This window comes from Geotrypetes seraphini, chromosome 9, assembly GCF_902459505.1.
Source record: "Geotrypetes seraphini chromosome 9, aGeoSer1.1, whole genome shotgun sequence".
Classification (NCBI taxonomy): Eukaryota; Metazoa; Chordata; class Amphibia; order Gymnophiona; family Dermophiidae; genus Geotrypetes; species Geotrypetes seraphini.
Genome location: NC_047092.1, coordinates 5182696 through 5198073, shown reverse-complemented (window position 1 = coordinate 5198073; position 15378 = coordinate 5182696). Strand labels below are relative to the sequence as shown.

Below are 15378 nucleotides of genomic sequence, written 5' to 3'. Positions count from 1 at the left end.
TTTGTAAAGTGAATTACAGTAATTTAGTTTCGTGATGACTAGTGCATGGATCAGGATGTTTAAAGAGGCTGGTTCTAAGAACTTTGCTAATGATCTAATTATCCAGAGTTTGTAGAAACAATTTATGACAACTGCATCGATCTGGTTGTGAAAGGTGAGCTTTTGGTCAATGCTAACTCCTAAGACTTTAATGCTAGTGACCTTGGCAAAATTCAGATGGTCTGTAAGCAGCATCAAACTTTTAATTACTTTTGGGGTACTGCCAAGCAGCTGACATGATGACTGTTGGAAACTGGGCCTGATGGACCTGTAGTCTAAGCCAGCCTGGCAGCTTATATGTTCCAGTGGCTTCATTCAGGGTGTATGAGTGAATCTCCACACGGTTTTGGAGCTGGAGCAAGAGGAAACCTTTCCCACCTGGAATCGGAGAGCCAGTAACGTCCTTGTGGTGTTTCATGTCATGGTTAAGTAGCAGCCCCTGAAGCAGCCAGTGCTAGAGCAAGGAAGTGTCCCTGCTCACTCTTGATCTGTCTCATAAAAAGATCTACATAGGTGTAGCCTGCATCTGGTGCCTATACCAAGGTACCCAACACATGTAAGGTGAAGAGAAAGAGAGATGCAAATGATACTGAAAACAGATCAAAAAGGAATCATTTGAGCATTAGAAGAACAGGGTTTGTGGGGGATGAGAGATTTTGATACAAATCCAAAGGGAACTTGAGCCCAACTGAAGGGCAAGGGGATATCACTAGCGCGTGTGGGAACAAGCTCCAGCAACCACCACTGCAGTTTGCGCTTATCAGTCTTCACTGAGCTCAGTTTCTTCACAACCATGCAAAAGAACATCCCACTGGGTCTGAATTTGGAAAAAGTCTGTAGCCCCTTCCCTTGTTTAAAAGCAGACTGAAAACCCACCTTTTTGATATAGCTTTCAATCCTTAACCCTGTTCCTCTGCCCTCCAACCCAGCCAGCTGATTAAACCTTCCCCTTAACATGACATTGTGTTTGTCTTAGCTGTTTAGATTGTAAGCTCTTTGGAGCAGGGACTGTTTTTCTTCTGGTAGCAAGTGGATGGATTGTGTGGGGTAGCCCTCGTAAACAAAGCTAAAAACAACTAGACATTTAAAGGCCCAGATCTTAAATACCACTTTCATTTACTTTACAGCATCACAAAGTGAAAGCCTTTGCCATTATTATTATTATTTTTTTTTTTTACTAGAACTGTAGGCTGGTGCATGAAGCAGCTTTTGAAGCAGACACAGTTTTGATTTCTGACATATTAGTGCCATCCACATATATACAGAGGTGAAAGTCTTGAAATCCTAAATCAAGTCCAGCTTGTGCTCCGTGAAGCCTCAGATTGCATAGCGAAAGGAGAGAAGTAGCTAAGAGACAAAGCCCTGGGAACGATCCTCCTGCGAAGCCCATAGGAATTGAATGGGCTTTGGTGCGTTGGCCGGGGAAATTGCTTTGTAAAAGGTAGCCTTAGAGAAGGCAGCAGAGTTGATGTCAAAATTCTGGATGCCTCGGGGGGTTCAGCTATCGCAAGCCTGAGATTTTCTTTCTCGCTGTCCTTTTTAAAGAGCAAGGTCGTCTTCCATTTTTGTAGGTTTTCTTTTCTTCTTGGTGGCTTATTAGTAATGACGATAACGGTAGGATGGATAGTAGCTGTTATAATGCCACTGACGCCACTGTTCCCTGTGTTCCTGGATTCTCTCCTGGTGCTCTGTGGGGACAAAAAACCTTTCTATACTGCTGGTTTCCAGATGGTCAGCTTTTCAGCATAGCCACAATACCTAAGGATGAGAGAGATTTGTGGGAGTAGAGGCGGTGCGTACAAATCTCTTCCATCTATGCATTGTGGGTACCCTAGGCCAGGGGAAGGCAAATCCAGTCCTCCAGAGCTGGAGCCAGGTCAGGTTTTCAAGATATCCACAATAAATACGCATGAGATAGATTTGCATCTCAAGGAGGCAGTGCATGCAAATCCATCTCATACATATTCATTGTGGATATCCTGAAAACCTGACCTGGCTCCAGCTCTCGAGGACCGGATTGCCTACCCCTGCCCTAGGCTGTGAAATTGCTTACATTTGCTATTAAATTCATCCTGAAAACTGCAGACCAAGTTGGGGGTGGGGAGTGCAGACAGGAAATAAAATGGACTAACATGACAACCGCACTATTTAAACTACTCTCTCCTGATGCAGATTAGAGGGCCAGGGGACATTTACTGTTCCACTTGTGCAACGACCCTGATCCAGCCATATGTGCCATCTCTGAGCACCCCAATATTAAATAAGCTCCTTCATAAATTACCCTTCCCTGGACACAGTGTTGAATGTGGCACCTCTAGTAATTTAGAAAAGAAGAGTTTCTGTGACTCCAGCTAAATAATTGCTTGATGCTGGGGGGGGGGGGGGGGGGGGTTTAGAAATCTGATCCATGATCCTGTGATATCTGCTTACTGTGATTTTGCTGAGGTCCTAAAATGACAGATTAACTTGTATAGTGGGTGAGATTTGCATTTTTTTCTGCAGAACAAGAATTTGCAAAATGCTATAACACCCTCCTCGGCTCAGAATAATTGTTTACGGCAATGAGTAGTGATTGACAGCTGGCTTTGATGGATCTCAGATTATAAAGATGGTTAAGTCCAGTGCTGTGGTTTGTGTTATCCTTCAAACGTGTGAGATAACATCAAGCCAGTCTGGTTTTCACAAATGCAAATGTTATCTCATATATTCATGTTGGATATCTTGAAATCCGGATTGGCTAGGGGTGTCCTGACAGAATAGTTGCCAGTGCGTGTCCTCCTAGCAAGCCTGAGATGTCAGTGTGGCGGGAGAAGCCCACTCCCACCCTTCCTGTGGCTGTTCTAGAGCAATGGGTTTCAACCCAGTCCTCAGGGACCACCAGGAAATCTTCAATAAATATGCATGAGAGATTTGCAAACACTTAGTATCCCTATCTGATGCATCTTCATTGTGGCTCTCCTGAAAACCCGACTGGCCAGATGGTCCCTGAGGACTGGGTTGAAAACCACTGCTCTAAATGTGGGAATAAATTCATGTAAACCAGGGATCTCAAAGCCCCTCCTTGAGGGCCACAATCCAGTCGGGTTTTCAGGATTTCCCCAATGAATATGTATTGAAAGCAGTGCATGCACATAGATCTCATGCATATTCATTGGGGAAATCCTGAAAACCCAACTGGATTGCGGCCCTCAAGGAGGGACTTTGATACCCCTGATGTAAACCGTTTTGAGCTTCCTTGGGAGAATGATATAGAAAATTGAATGAAAGGATGAATATGTGCCAGTATTTCTGCTCTAAGCAAGCCCACAAAGGCTTTGGCCTGAAGTAAACAGAAAGGGTGTTCAGTAAGCCCCAGAGCTGCAGCTAGTATTACCAGCAAATTAGGCATAGAACTGAACCATCTACCAGCCCAAAATACCAAAGAAGATTCCCACAGCTGCAGCAAATTTGTAGAGACATCTGCACCGGCCTTGTGGGAGTAGATCTGAATTAAGGTCGTCATGGCCCAAAACGCACTCGGGGGACAGCCTCCCCCTCACTTTGTGCTATGGAGTCCTATGTGGAAAACTGACCCTCAAAATGTCAGGGACAGTGGAGGCAGTTCATTGCCTTTTGAGTAGATGCTGCCGAGGGTGGTTTGGTAGAAAAGCAAGTTCCACATGGAGGGCTACACACTTAGTCCAGCGAGGTTCCAGTTTTTTTGTTTCGTAGGGAAAAAATAGCTTAAGAAAAAACTGGAAGCTCGCTTGACTAAGTGTGTAGCCCTTCATGTGGAACTTGCTTTTTACCAAACCTGTCAAACCACCCTCGTATGCAGGAGCAAGGACGCTAAGCACATCTCACGGATCCTCCGTTTTGCTCTAAAACAATCCTCTTTCTATGCAGGATTTTGTTTTGAAGTAAAGAGCAGGGAGGTAGAGAAAACATTATTTCACTGCTTCATCCACAAACACTTGACTTTGCAAACTCCTAGTTGACTAAGAACCCTTTGGCTTCTCTGTATTGTGTCCTTTTCCTTACCATTATGTTGCTCTTCTGCATGGTTCTCATATTCGTTTTTCTGTTCCTCGTAATATTCTCTCCTGTGTTCAGCTGGAAGAAAAATGTCCACCGGGTTAATGCTGGAACTATTTCAGCAGACAGAGGTGCAATTCCGTTTTCTATAATGGCTTTGTGGAATATAGCCAGGTTGGCCTGTTGGTGCTCAGTCTGGACTTTGACATCCTGGAAACTCCACTGATCACACTTGCTGGGACTGACATTTCAAGCAGTGCTTCGGAAGCCTCCAGGGTGGGAAGATCTCCCTCATGCATGTTCAGTGTAGATATTCTGAAAACCTGACCAGCTAAAGGAGCAGCAATATAGACTCCAGTCAAAATTAATTTACTTTTCTTCTGTGACTATTAACTGTTCAGAAGGTCTAATTGTGCCCACCCACATCAGCAATCGCTGGGCAGAACTAATGTCTTTATAATACAAATTCAAAAAGAGACTCAAAAGGGCTGCCTGGAGGGAAGCTTTTGAAAATTTACAACATTTAACTCTTTTTAATAGAAAATGTATACTATGTATGTGTGTTAGGTGCCATCAACTCGTGTTTGAGTCCTAGCGACTCGAACATCAACAGTGGCAGACCGTGCAATTATAAACTCGAAAATAATATTAAATATTGAACTAGGCCAGTTACTGGGCAGACTTGCACGGTCTGTGTCGGTGTATGGCCGTTTGGTGAAGGATGGGCAGGGGAGGGCTTCAGTGGCTGGGAGGGTGTAGATGGGCTGGAGTAAGTCTTAACAGAGATTTTGGCAGTTGAAACCCAAGTACAGTACAGGATAAAGCTTTGGACTCTTGCCCAGAAATAGCTAAGAAGAAAAAAATTTAAATTGAATCAGGTTGGGCAGACTGGATGGACCATTTGGGTCTTTATCTGCCGTCATCTACTATGTTACTATGTTAAACTCTATAAAAAGATCCTGTTTAAGAACTAATGAGCAAAGGAGGGTTAAAAGATTATAAAATGCCTCCGCAGAATACAATAAAAGCAGAAGAAAAATAATATTGGGTTAAAACAGTCCCAAGCAGTTGGCTCTGTAGGGTATCCACAGTGAATATGCATGGTAATTAATTTGCATGCATTACTTGCAGACCAGTAGAAAGATTAAAAAATGTCTCGAGTAATGCAGGATATGGTTTCTAGCTCATTGGTACCTAAGGACTGGTCCCTGGAACCCAGCTCAACACTTAAGGATGTTTTTTTACAGCAGGTGAAAACTGCTGAATTTCCTGAGCACCTGACTAATGATGGCCAGACTCTGAAAAGCAGCTATATAGGTGATGTCTGTTTAACATTATGAAACCACAAATATTTTGAATGCAAAATTTCTCCCAATAACTGAAAGAGGCAGTGGAATGTGAAGAGGAGACAGAGAGTCCTTACCATTGAGCTCATCCCGGGATCTGTACGACCGTTTGCTCCTCCTCTTGAAGAAGTTGTTGGCTTCAGACTCTTGCAGGAAAATGTTCTTCTTGGGATCTAAAGAGGGAGAAGATGAGAAAGATGCTGATCGGCTGCTTGGTCAGGGTTGGTACAGAGATCCCACCTGGGCTGCTTGCCTCACTTACTTGGCTTGTTCTTTTCTGCATCTGCTTTGGACAGTCCTAGAGCAGCACTTTCGCCCTCCTGCAGAACTGAGAGCAAACAGAGAAACCAGTCAGCTAGAGCAGCCCACTGCCCATCCCATCCTGCCCACATCAGCTCCTTTTCTCTTTCACACTGGCTTCTGCCACCCTCCTTCCCCTTCTTGCCATGCAGAAAGATTTCTTAATCTGTGCAGTTCTAACTCATCTCTTAGACTAAGCTTGATTCTAACTTACTGGTGAGGAGAACGAAGACGGCCAGTCCAGACAGGAGGAGAATTTCTTTCCTATTCATCTTGGCTCGACTGCTCAGGATTTAGCAGGCTTCTGAGCTTCGATTACAAAGCCCTCGTGTGGCAGAGAGAGATACCAGGGGGGCACAGCTGGAGGGTTATTGGGGAAAGGGAGTGGCACAGGGCAGGACTTCCAAAGGGGAGGTCACGGGCATCACTTAGCAGGTAGTTTTCTGCAATGTAAAGGTCACGGAAAGCCCAAGTTTTTGGAGGCTGTCTTCAACACTTAACCCTCTCCCGAACCATCAGTTTAGCCATCCCCACTAACTCTAACCCCTACCCTGGCATCCTCTTTATCTGCCTTGATTGATTAGATTGTGAGCTCATTCGAGCAGGGATTGTCTCCTTTGTGACTATGTACATCTGGTAGCTAGAAATAGTTAATAGTAGCAGAAGTCCAGTCAAATGATACATAGTAACATAGTAACATAGTAGATGACGGCAGATAAAGACCCGAATGGTCCATCCAGTCTGCCCAACCTGATTCAATTTAAATTTTTTTTTTTTTTTTTCTTCTTAGCTATTTCTGGGCGAGAATCCAAAGCTCTACCCGGTACTGTGCCTGAGTTCCAACTGCCAAAATCTCCGTCAAGACCCACTCCAGCCCATCTACACCCTCCCAGCCATTGAAGCCCTCCCCAGCCCATCCTCCACCAAACGGCCATACACAGACACAGACCGTGCAAGTCTGCCCAGTAACTGGCCTAGTTCAATATTTAATATTATTTTCTGATTCTAAATCCTCTGTGTTCATCCCAAGCTTCTTTGAACTCAGTCACAGTTTTACTCTCCACCACCTCTCTCGGGAGCGCATTCCAGGCATCCACCACCCTCTCCGTAAAGTAGAATTTCCTAACATTGCCCCTGAATCTACCACCCCTCAACCTCAAATTATGTCCTCTGGTTTTACCATTTTCCTTTCTCTGGAAAAGATTTTGTTCTACGTTAATACCCTTTAAGTATTTGAACGTCTGAATCATATCTCCCCTGTCTCTCCTTTCCTCTAGGGTATACATATTCAGGTCTTCCAGTCTCTCCTCATACGTCTTCTGGCGCAAGCCTCCTATCATTTTCGTCGCCCTCCTCTGGACCGCCTCAAGTCTTCTTATGTCTTTCGCCAGATACGGTCTCCAAAACTGAACACAATACTCCAAGTGGGGCCTCACCAATGACCTGTACAGGGGCATCAACACCTTCTTCCTTCTACTAACTACGCCTCTCTTTATACAGCCCAGAATCCTTCTGGCAGCAGCCACTGCCTTGTCACACTGTTTTTTCGCCTTTAGATCTTCGGACACTATCACCCCAAGGTCCCTCTCTCCGTCCGTGCATATCAGCTTCTCTCCTCCCAGCATATACGGTTCCTTCCTATTATTAATCCCCAAATGCATTACTCTGCATTTCTTTGCATTGAATTTTAGTTGCCAGGCATTAGACCATTCCTCTAACTTTTGCAGATCCTTTTTCATATTTTCCACTCCCTCTTCGGTGTCTACTCTGTTACAAATCTTGGTATCATCTGCAAAAAGGCACACTTTTCCTTCTAGCCCTTCAGCAATGTCACTTACATACATATTGAACAGGATTGGCCCCAGCACCGAACCCTGAGGGACTCCACTAGTCACCTTTCCTTCGAGCGACTTCCATTAACCACCACCCTCTGGCGTCTGTCCGATAGCCAGTTTCTGACCCAGTTCACCACTTTGGGTCCTAACTTCAGCCCTTCAAGTTTGTTCAACAGCCTCCTATGAGGAACTGTATCAAAGGCTTTGCTGAAATCCAAGTAAATTACATCTAGCATATGTCCTTGATCCAGCTCTCTGGTCACCCAATCAAAAAATTCAATCAGGTTCGTTTGGCACGATTTACCTTTTGTAAAGCCATGTTGCCTCGGATCCTGTAACCCATTAGATTCAAGGAAATACACTATCCTTTCTTTCAGCAACACTTCCATTATTTTTCCAACAACTGAAGTGAGGCTCACCGGCCTGTAGTTTCCTGCTTCATCCCTGTGACCACTTTTATGAATAGGGACCACATCCGCTCTCCTCCAATCCCCAGGAATCACTCCCGTCTCCAGAGATTTGTTGAACAAGTCTTTAATAGGACTCGCCAGAACCTCTCTGAGTTCCCTTAGTATCCTGGGATGGATCCCGTCTGGTCCCATCGCTTTGTCCACCTTCAGTTTTTCAAGTTGCTCATAAACACCCTCCTCCGTGAACGGCGCAGAATCTACTCCATTTTCTCGTGTAACTTTGCCGGACAATCTCGGTCCTTCTCCAGGATTTTCTTCTGTGAACACAGAACAGAAGTATTTGTTTAGCACATTTGCTTTCTCCTCATCACTCTCCACATATTTGTTCCCAGCATCTTTTAGCCTAGCAATTCCATTTTTTATCTTCCTCCTTTCACTAATATATCTGAAAAAATTTTTATCTCCCTTTTTTACATTTTTAGCCATTTGTTCTTCCGCCTGTGCCTTCGCTAAACGTATCTCTCTCTTGGCTTCTTTCAGTTTCACCCTGTAGTCCTTTCTGCTCTCCTCTTCTTGGGTTTTTTTATATTTCATGAACGCCAACTCTTTCGCCTTTATTTTCTCAGCCACTAGGTTGGAGAACCATATCGGCTTCCTTTTTCTCTTGTTTTTATTGATTTTCTTCACATAAAGGTCCGTAGCCATTTTTATCGCTCCTTTCAGCTTAGACCACTGTCTTTCCACTTCTCTTATGTCCTCCCATCCTAACAGCTCTTTCTTCAGGTACTTTCCCATTGCATTAAAGTCCGTACGTTTGAAATCTAGGACTTTAAGTATCGTGCGGCCGCTCTCCACTTTAGCCGTTATATCAAACCAAACCGTTTGATGATCGCTACTACCCAGGTGAGCACCCACTCGAACATTAGATATACTCTCTCCATTTGTGAGGACCAGATCCAATATCGCTTTTTCCCTTGTGGGTTCCGTCACCATTTGTCTGAGCAGAGCCTCTTGAAAGGCATCCACAATCTCCCTACTTCTTTCCGATTCCGCAGTCGGAACATTCCAGTCCGCATCCGGCAGGTTGAAATCTCCCAACAGCAGAACCTCCTCTTTCCTTCCAAACTTTTGGATATCCACTATCAGATCCTTATCAATTTGCTGCGATTGAGTCGGAGGTCTGTAGACTACACCCACGTAGATAGAAGTTCCATCTTCTCTTTTCAGAGCAATCCATATCGCTTCTTCCTCTCCCCAGGTCCCTTGCATTTCGGTCGCTTGGATATTGATCTTTACATAGAGAGCTACTCCTCCACCTTTATGACCATCTCTGTCCTTCCTAAAAAGATTATATCCCGGTATGTTTGCATCCCATCCATGTGATTCACTGAACCATGTCTCTGTGATAGCAACAATATCTAGATCTGCCTCTAATATCAGGGCTTGCAGATCATGAACTTTGTTGCTTAGACTGCGAGCATTTGTGGTCATCGCTTTCCAGCTATTTTTCAGCGATAATCTCCTTTTTCGTATGGATTTTTGTGTCGTTTCACTTTCCGCTGCAATACTAAGAAATGAGTTGCTGATATTGCTTTTGTTGCAGCCTTTACTACTATCACATCTTTTCTTTTGCCGGGGGTGGTCTCTACATACACCACCCCCACCTTCTAGTTTAAATGCCTAGAAAAATATTGTCTAAATTTCTCTGCAAGGTTTCTTTTTCCTGCTGTAGTAATATGTAGCCCATCAGTGCAATATAGCTTCTTGTCCTTCCATGTATTTCCCCATCCTCCTATGTACCTGAAGCCTTCTTGATGACACCAGGCTCTGAGCCATCTATTAAAGTCCTCTGTGTTTTTCATTCTTTGCTCTCCTTTTCCATATGCAGGCAGTATTTCAGAAAAAGCTAAAGTCTTTACAAAAGGTTTCACGCCCTCACCAAGCTCCCGAAAAGCTTTCTGTGCTGCAAGTGTGGAGTTGTTGGCCAGGTCATTTGTTCCCAGATGGATAACAACATCAGTGTTAAAATCCTTAGTTTCTTCCTTAATTATAGTCAGTATTTGCCTGGAACTCCTGGTAGCTGAGGATCCTGGAAGACATTTCACTATTTTGGACTCCTCGCCCTGTGTTCCAAGGTTAATGCCTCTGATGATGGAATCTCCCAACAGTAATAGTTTTCTGTTTTTGGCTTTTTTATTTGTACTTAGGGTGCTCTTGTTCTCTTGAGTTTCTTTCATTGGTTCCAGTCCCACCTCCCTTCTGTTTTCCTGAGTATCGCAGTGCACTAGTGGAGCGAAGGAATTCTGTAGAGGTAATATTAGTGAAGGTGGATGTTTCTGTGTTACATGTCGCAGTCTTCCTGAGCCTACTGTGACCCATTTGTTCCTGGGTTGTTTTATTCTTTGAGGTAGAGGTGGTAAGTTGGTATGATTTTGTGGAGTGATGGAAGCTGCTTTAATTGTATTCAATTCCTGTTTAAGTTTACAGAGCTCCTCCTTAATACTGGCAAGTTGAAGACAGATGGGGCAAGCCTTAAGCCTCCAAATAGTATGTCTTGGAATTAAAGCACCACAGTGATTGCATAGAATAAAGGTCATCTTGATTGGTTGTGAAGTCCTGATTATATGGGTCTCTATATATGAATAGTGGTCCCTGGGGTTGGTGGGACTATAAGTAAGACTACTAGTAAGGCAGAAATATAGGCTCTATACCACCTAAAACACAGTATTTTAAACAAAACTGCAGGTTCTATCAGTGCTACCCTAAAACACAGGATTTATAACAGGATTTTCCCTACTTTAGTCACCCTGAGCCACAGGCACCAGAAATATAGGCTCTATACCACCTAAAACACAGTATTTTAAACAAAACTGCAGGAAGAGGAAATAAGATTTAACAGAGGAAAGAGAAGGATTTTTTTGTGCTTTTTTTTATATTTTTTTAGTAAGAAACAGGGAGGAGAAGAGAAATTAAGCAGATATAATGCTGAAAACCAGTGAAAAGCTGAAATATGAAATGCTGAAATATGAAAATCTGAGTAACTTAGCTTTTAGATTGCACATTTGACCCAAACGGACCCTGAATGAGCCTCCCTTGAAGGGGGGGGGGTTCTCTCTATCTCATGCAATATGGTTTAATAATAATAATAACTTTATTTTTTCTATACCACCATAATCTTGCGACTTCTAGGCGGTTTACAGTGAAAGAGAGCTGTACAGTCAGGAAAATTACAAGGTGAGAACAGGTAGGAAGTCACTGAGTAATCAGTGTTTACAGGTTACAAATAGGTTAAAGTATAATCTTAAGCATTTTACATCAAAGGGGCTGGATGGTCAGTGAGTTACAGAATAGAGAATGACACGGTGACAAAATTCATCACCGTTCCCGTCCCCGCGGATAACCGTGGTAAATCATCTTCATGTCATTCTTTAAGGAGAGAGGGAAGAATCAGAGTATGAATGGCCACAACCACTGACCCGCAAGCTTTGCTTTGAAGAATGCTGGTGTAGAAGGACTGAGGTTGAAACAGACACTACAGAATGACAGTCTCTGGTATCCAGAGCAGATATTGTGATGTCATAATGCCTCATTCCACCAGTGCCTAAGAGCCAATCACATCAGTGATGTCACAATGGCTTCATTATCCTTGGCTCCCATAAGAATCAGAGTATGAATGGCCACAACCACTGACCCGCAAGCTTTGCTTTGAAGAATGCCGGTGTAGAAGGACCGAGGTTGAAATAGACACTAGAAAATGACATGGGATTATTTCTCGTGGTTATCCGCGGGGACGGGAACGGTGATGAATTAACCTTGGAACACAGGGCGAGGAGTCCAAAATAGTGAAATGTCTTCCAGGATCCTCAGCTACCAGGAGTTCCAGGCAAATACTGACTATAATTAAGGAAGAAACTAAGGATTTTAACACTGATGTTGTTATCCATCTGGGAACAAATGACCTGGCCAACAACTCTACACTTGCAGCACAGAAAGCTTTTTGGGAGCTTGGTAAGGGCGTGAAACCTTTTGTAAAGACTTTAGCTTTTTCTGAAATACTGCCTGCATATGGAAAAGGAGAGCAAAGAATGAAAAACACAGAGGACTTTAATAGATGGCTCAGAGCCTGGTGTCATCAAGAAGGCTTCAGGTACATAGGAGGATGGGGAAATACATGGAAGGACAAGAAGCTATATTGCACTGATGGGCTACATATTACTACAGCAGGAAAAAGAAACCTTGCAGAGAAATTTAGACAATATTTTTCCAGGCATTTAAACTAGAAGGTGGGGGTGGTGTATGTACGAAGGACAATTATAGAGACCACCCCCGGCAAAAGAAAAGATGTGATAGTAGTAAAGGCTGCAACATAAGCAATATCAGCAACTCATTTCTTAGTATTGCAACGGAAAGTGAAACGACACAAAAATCCATACGAAAAAGGAGATTATTGCTGAAAAATAGCTGGAAAGCGATGACCACAAATGCTCGCAGTCTAAGCAACAAAGTTCATGATCTGCAAGCCCTGATATTAGAGGCAGATCTAGATATTGTTGCTATCACAGAGACATGGTTCAGTGAATCACATGGATGGGATGCAAACATACCGGGATATAATCTTTTTAGGAAGGACAGAGATGGTCATAAAGGTGGAGGAGTAGCTCTCTATGTAAAGATCAATATCCAAGCGACCGAAATGCAAGGGACCTGGGGAGAGGAAGAAGCGATATGGATTGCTCTGAAAAGAGAAGATGGAACTTCTATCTACGTGGGTGTAGTCTACAGACCTCCGACTCAATCGCAGCAAATTGATAAGGATCTGATTGTGGATATCCAAAAGTTTGGAAGGAAAGAGGAGGTTCTGCTGTTGGGAGATTTCAACCTGCCGGATGCGGACTGGAATGTTCCGTCTGCGGAATCGGAAAGAAGTAGGGAGATTGTGGATGCCTTTCAAGAGGCTCTGCTCAGACAAATGGTGACGGAACCCACAAGGGAAAAAGCGATATTGGATCTGGTCCTCACAAATGGAGAGAGTATCTCTAATGTTCGAGTGGGTGCTCACCTGGGTAGTAGCGATCATCAAACGGTTTGGTTTGATATAACGGCTAAAGTGGAGAGCGGCCGCACGATACTTAAAGTCCTAGATTTCAAACGTACGGACTTTAATGCAATGGGAAAGTACCTGAAGAAAGAGCTGTTAGGATGGGAGGACATAAGAGAAGTGGAAAGACAGTGGTCTAAGCTGAAAGGAGTGATAAAAATGGCTACGGACCTTTATGTGAAGAAAATCAATAAAAACAAAAGAAAAAGGAAGCCGATATGGTTCTCCAACCTAGTGGCTGAGAAAATAAAGGCGAAAGAGTTGGCGTTCATGAAATATAAAAAAACCCAAGAAGAGGAGAGCAGAAAAGACTACAGGGTGAAACTGAAAGAAGCCAAGAGAGAGATACGCTTGGCGAAGGCACAGGCGGAAGAACAAATGGCTAAAAATGTAAAAAAGGGAGATAAAAATTTTTTCAGATATATTAGTGAAAGGAGGAAGATAAAAAATGGAATTGCTAGGCTAAAAGATGCTGGGAACAAATATGTGGAGAGTGATGAGGAGAAAGCAAATGTGCTAAACAAATACTTCTGTTCTGTGTTCACAGAAGAAAATCCTGGAGAAGGACCGAGATTGTCCGGCAAAGTTACACGAGAAAATGGAGTAGATTCTGCGCCGTTCACGGAGGAGGGTGTTTATGAGCAACTTGAAAAACTGAAGGTGGACAAAGCGATGGGACCAGACGGGATCCATCCCAGGATACTAAGGGAACTCAGAGAGGTTCTGGCGAGTCCTATTAAAGACTTGTTCAACAAATCTCTGGAGACGGGAGTGATTCCTGGGGATTGGAGGAGAGCGGATGTGGTCCCTATTCATAAAAGTGGTCACAGGGATGAAGCAGGAAACTACAGGCCGGTGAGCCTCACTTCAGTTGTTGGAAAAATAATGGAAGTGTTGCTGAAAGAAAGGATAGTGTATTTCCTTGAATCTAATGGGTTACAGGATCCGAGGCAACATGGCTTTACAAAAGGTAAATCGTGCCAAACGAACCTGATTGAATTTTTTGATTGGGTGACCAGAGAGCTGGATCGAGGACATATGCTAGATGTAATTTATTTGGATTTCAGCAAAGCCTTTGATACAGTTCCTCATAGGAGGCTGTTGAACAAACTTGAAGGGCTGAAGTTAGGACCCAAAGTGGTGAACTGGGTCAGAAACTGGCTGTCGGACAGACGCCAGAGGGTGGTGGTTAATGGAAGTCGCTCGAAGGAAGGAAAGGTGACTAGTGGAGTCCCTCAGGGTTCGGTGCTGGGGCCAATCCTGTTCAATATGTATGTAAGTGACATTGCTGAAGGGTTAAGAACATAAGAACATAAGAAGTTGCCTCCGCTGAGGCAGACCATAGGTCCATCCTGCTCAGCGGTCCGCACCCGCGGCAGCCCATCAGGCCCATTGCCTGAGCAATGGTCTATACCTATCTATATCCCCCAATCCCTTTTTCTTCTAGGAATCTATCCAAACCTTCTTTGAAACCATTTAATGTTTTCTTGTCTACAACAGCCTCTGGAAGCGCGTTCCATGTATCCACCACCCTCTGAGTGAAAAAGAACTTCCTAGCGTTTGTTCTAAACCTGTCCCCTTTCAATTTCTCCGAGTGCCCCCTTGTACTTGTGGCGCCCCTTAATTTGAAAAATCTGCCCCTGTCTATTTTTTCTATGCCCTTCAGGATCTTGAAGGTTTCTATCATGTCTCCTCTAAGTCTTCGCTTCTCCAGGGAGAAAAGTCCCAACTGCTTCAATCTGTCGGTATATGGGAGATTTTCCATTCCCTTTATCAGTTTGGTTGCTCTTCTTTGTACTCCCTCAAGTACCGCCATGTCTTTCTTGAGGTACGGCGACCAGTACTGGACACAGTACTCCAGATGCGGCCGTACCATTGCACGATACAGCGGCATGATGACTTCCTTCGTCCTGGTCGTAATACCCTTCTTAATGATACCCAGCATTCTGTTTGCTTTCTTAGAGGCTGTGGCGCATTGCGCCGATGCCTTCAGTGTTGCGTCTACCATCACTCCCAGGTCTCTCTCCAGGTTACTAACCCCTAGTGGTATTCCCCCCATTTTGTATGTTAGAAGGAAAAGTGTGCCTTTTTGCAGATGATACCAAGATTTGTAACAGAGTAGACACCGAAGAGGGAGTGGAAAATATGAAAAAGGATCTGCAAAAGTTAGAGGAATGGTCTAATGCCTGGCAACTAAAATTCAATGCAAAGAAATGCAGAGTAATGCATTTGGGGATTAATAATAGGAAGGAACCGTATATGCTGGGAGGAGAGAAGCTGATATGCACGGACGGGGAGAGGGACCTTGGGGTGATAGTGTCTGAAGATCTAAAGGC

At 43.9% G+C, this 15378-nt stretch overlaps 1 protein-coding gene across 1 annotated transcript; it reads right to left on the bottom strand.

The window, feature by feature from the left end:
• Positions 1 to 5791, bottom strand: UCMA (upper zone of growth plate and cartilage matrix associated). Its single transcript, XM_033958828.1, has 4 exons — positions 5662 to 5791; positions 5477 to 5572; positions 4060 to 4131; positions 1 to 1727 (listed from the first exon to the last, which is right to left on the bottom strand). Exons 1-4 carry the CDS (start codon positions 5789 to 5791, stop codon positions 1636 to 1638), a joined length of 390 nt encoding a protein of 129 aa, XP_033814719.1. The 3' UTR covers positions 1 to 1635.
• Between the last annotated feature and the right edge of the window lie 9587 nt (positions 5792 to 15378).

Bases quoted from the DNA above. Each gene is read 5' to 3' on its own strand.
- UCMA (XM_033958828.1), bottom strand. From the start codon at position 5,791: ATGTGGGCAGGATGGGATGGGCAGTGGGCTGCTCTAGCTGACTGGTTT. The intron at 4,132-5,476 runs GTAAGGACTCTC...TTTTTCTTCCAG, and splicing joins ATCCCGGGATGAGCTCAATG to CTGAACACAGGAGAGAATAT. The intron at 1,728-4,059 runs GTAAGGAAAAGG...TTGTCCCCACAG, and splicing joins TGCAGAAGAGCAACATAATG to AGCACCAGGAGAGAATCCAG.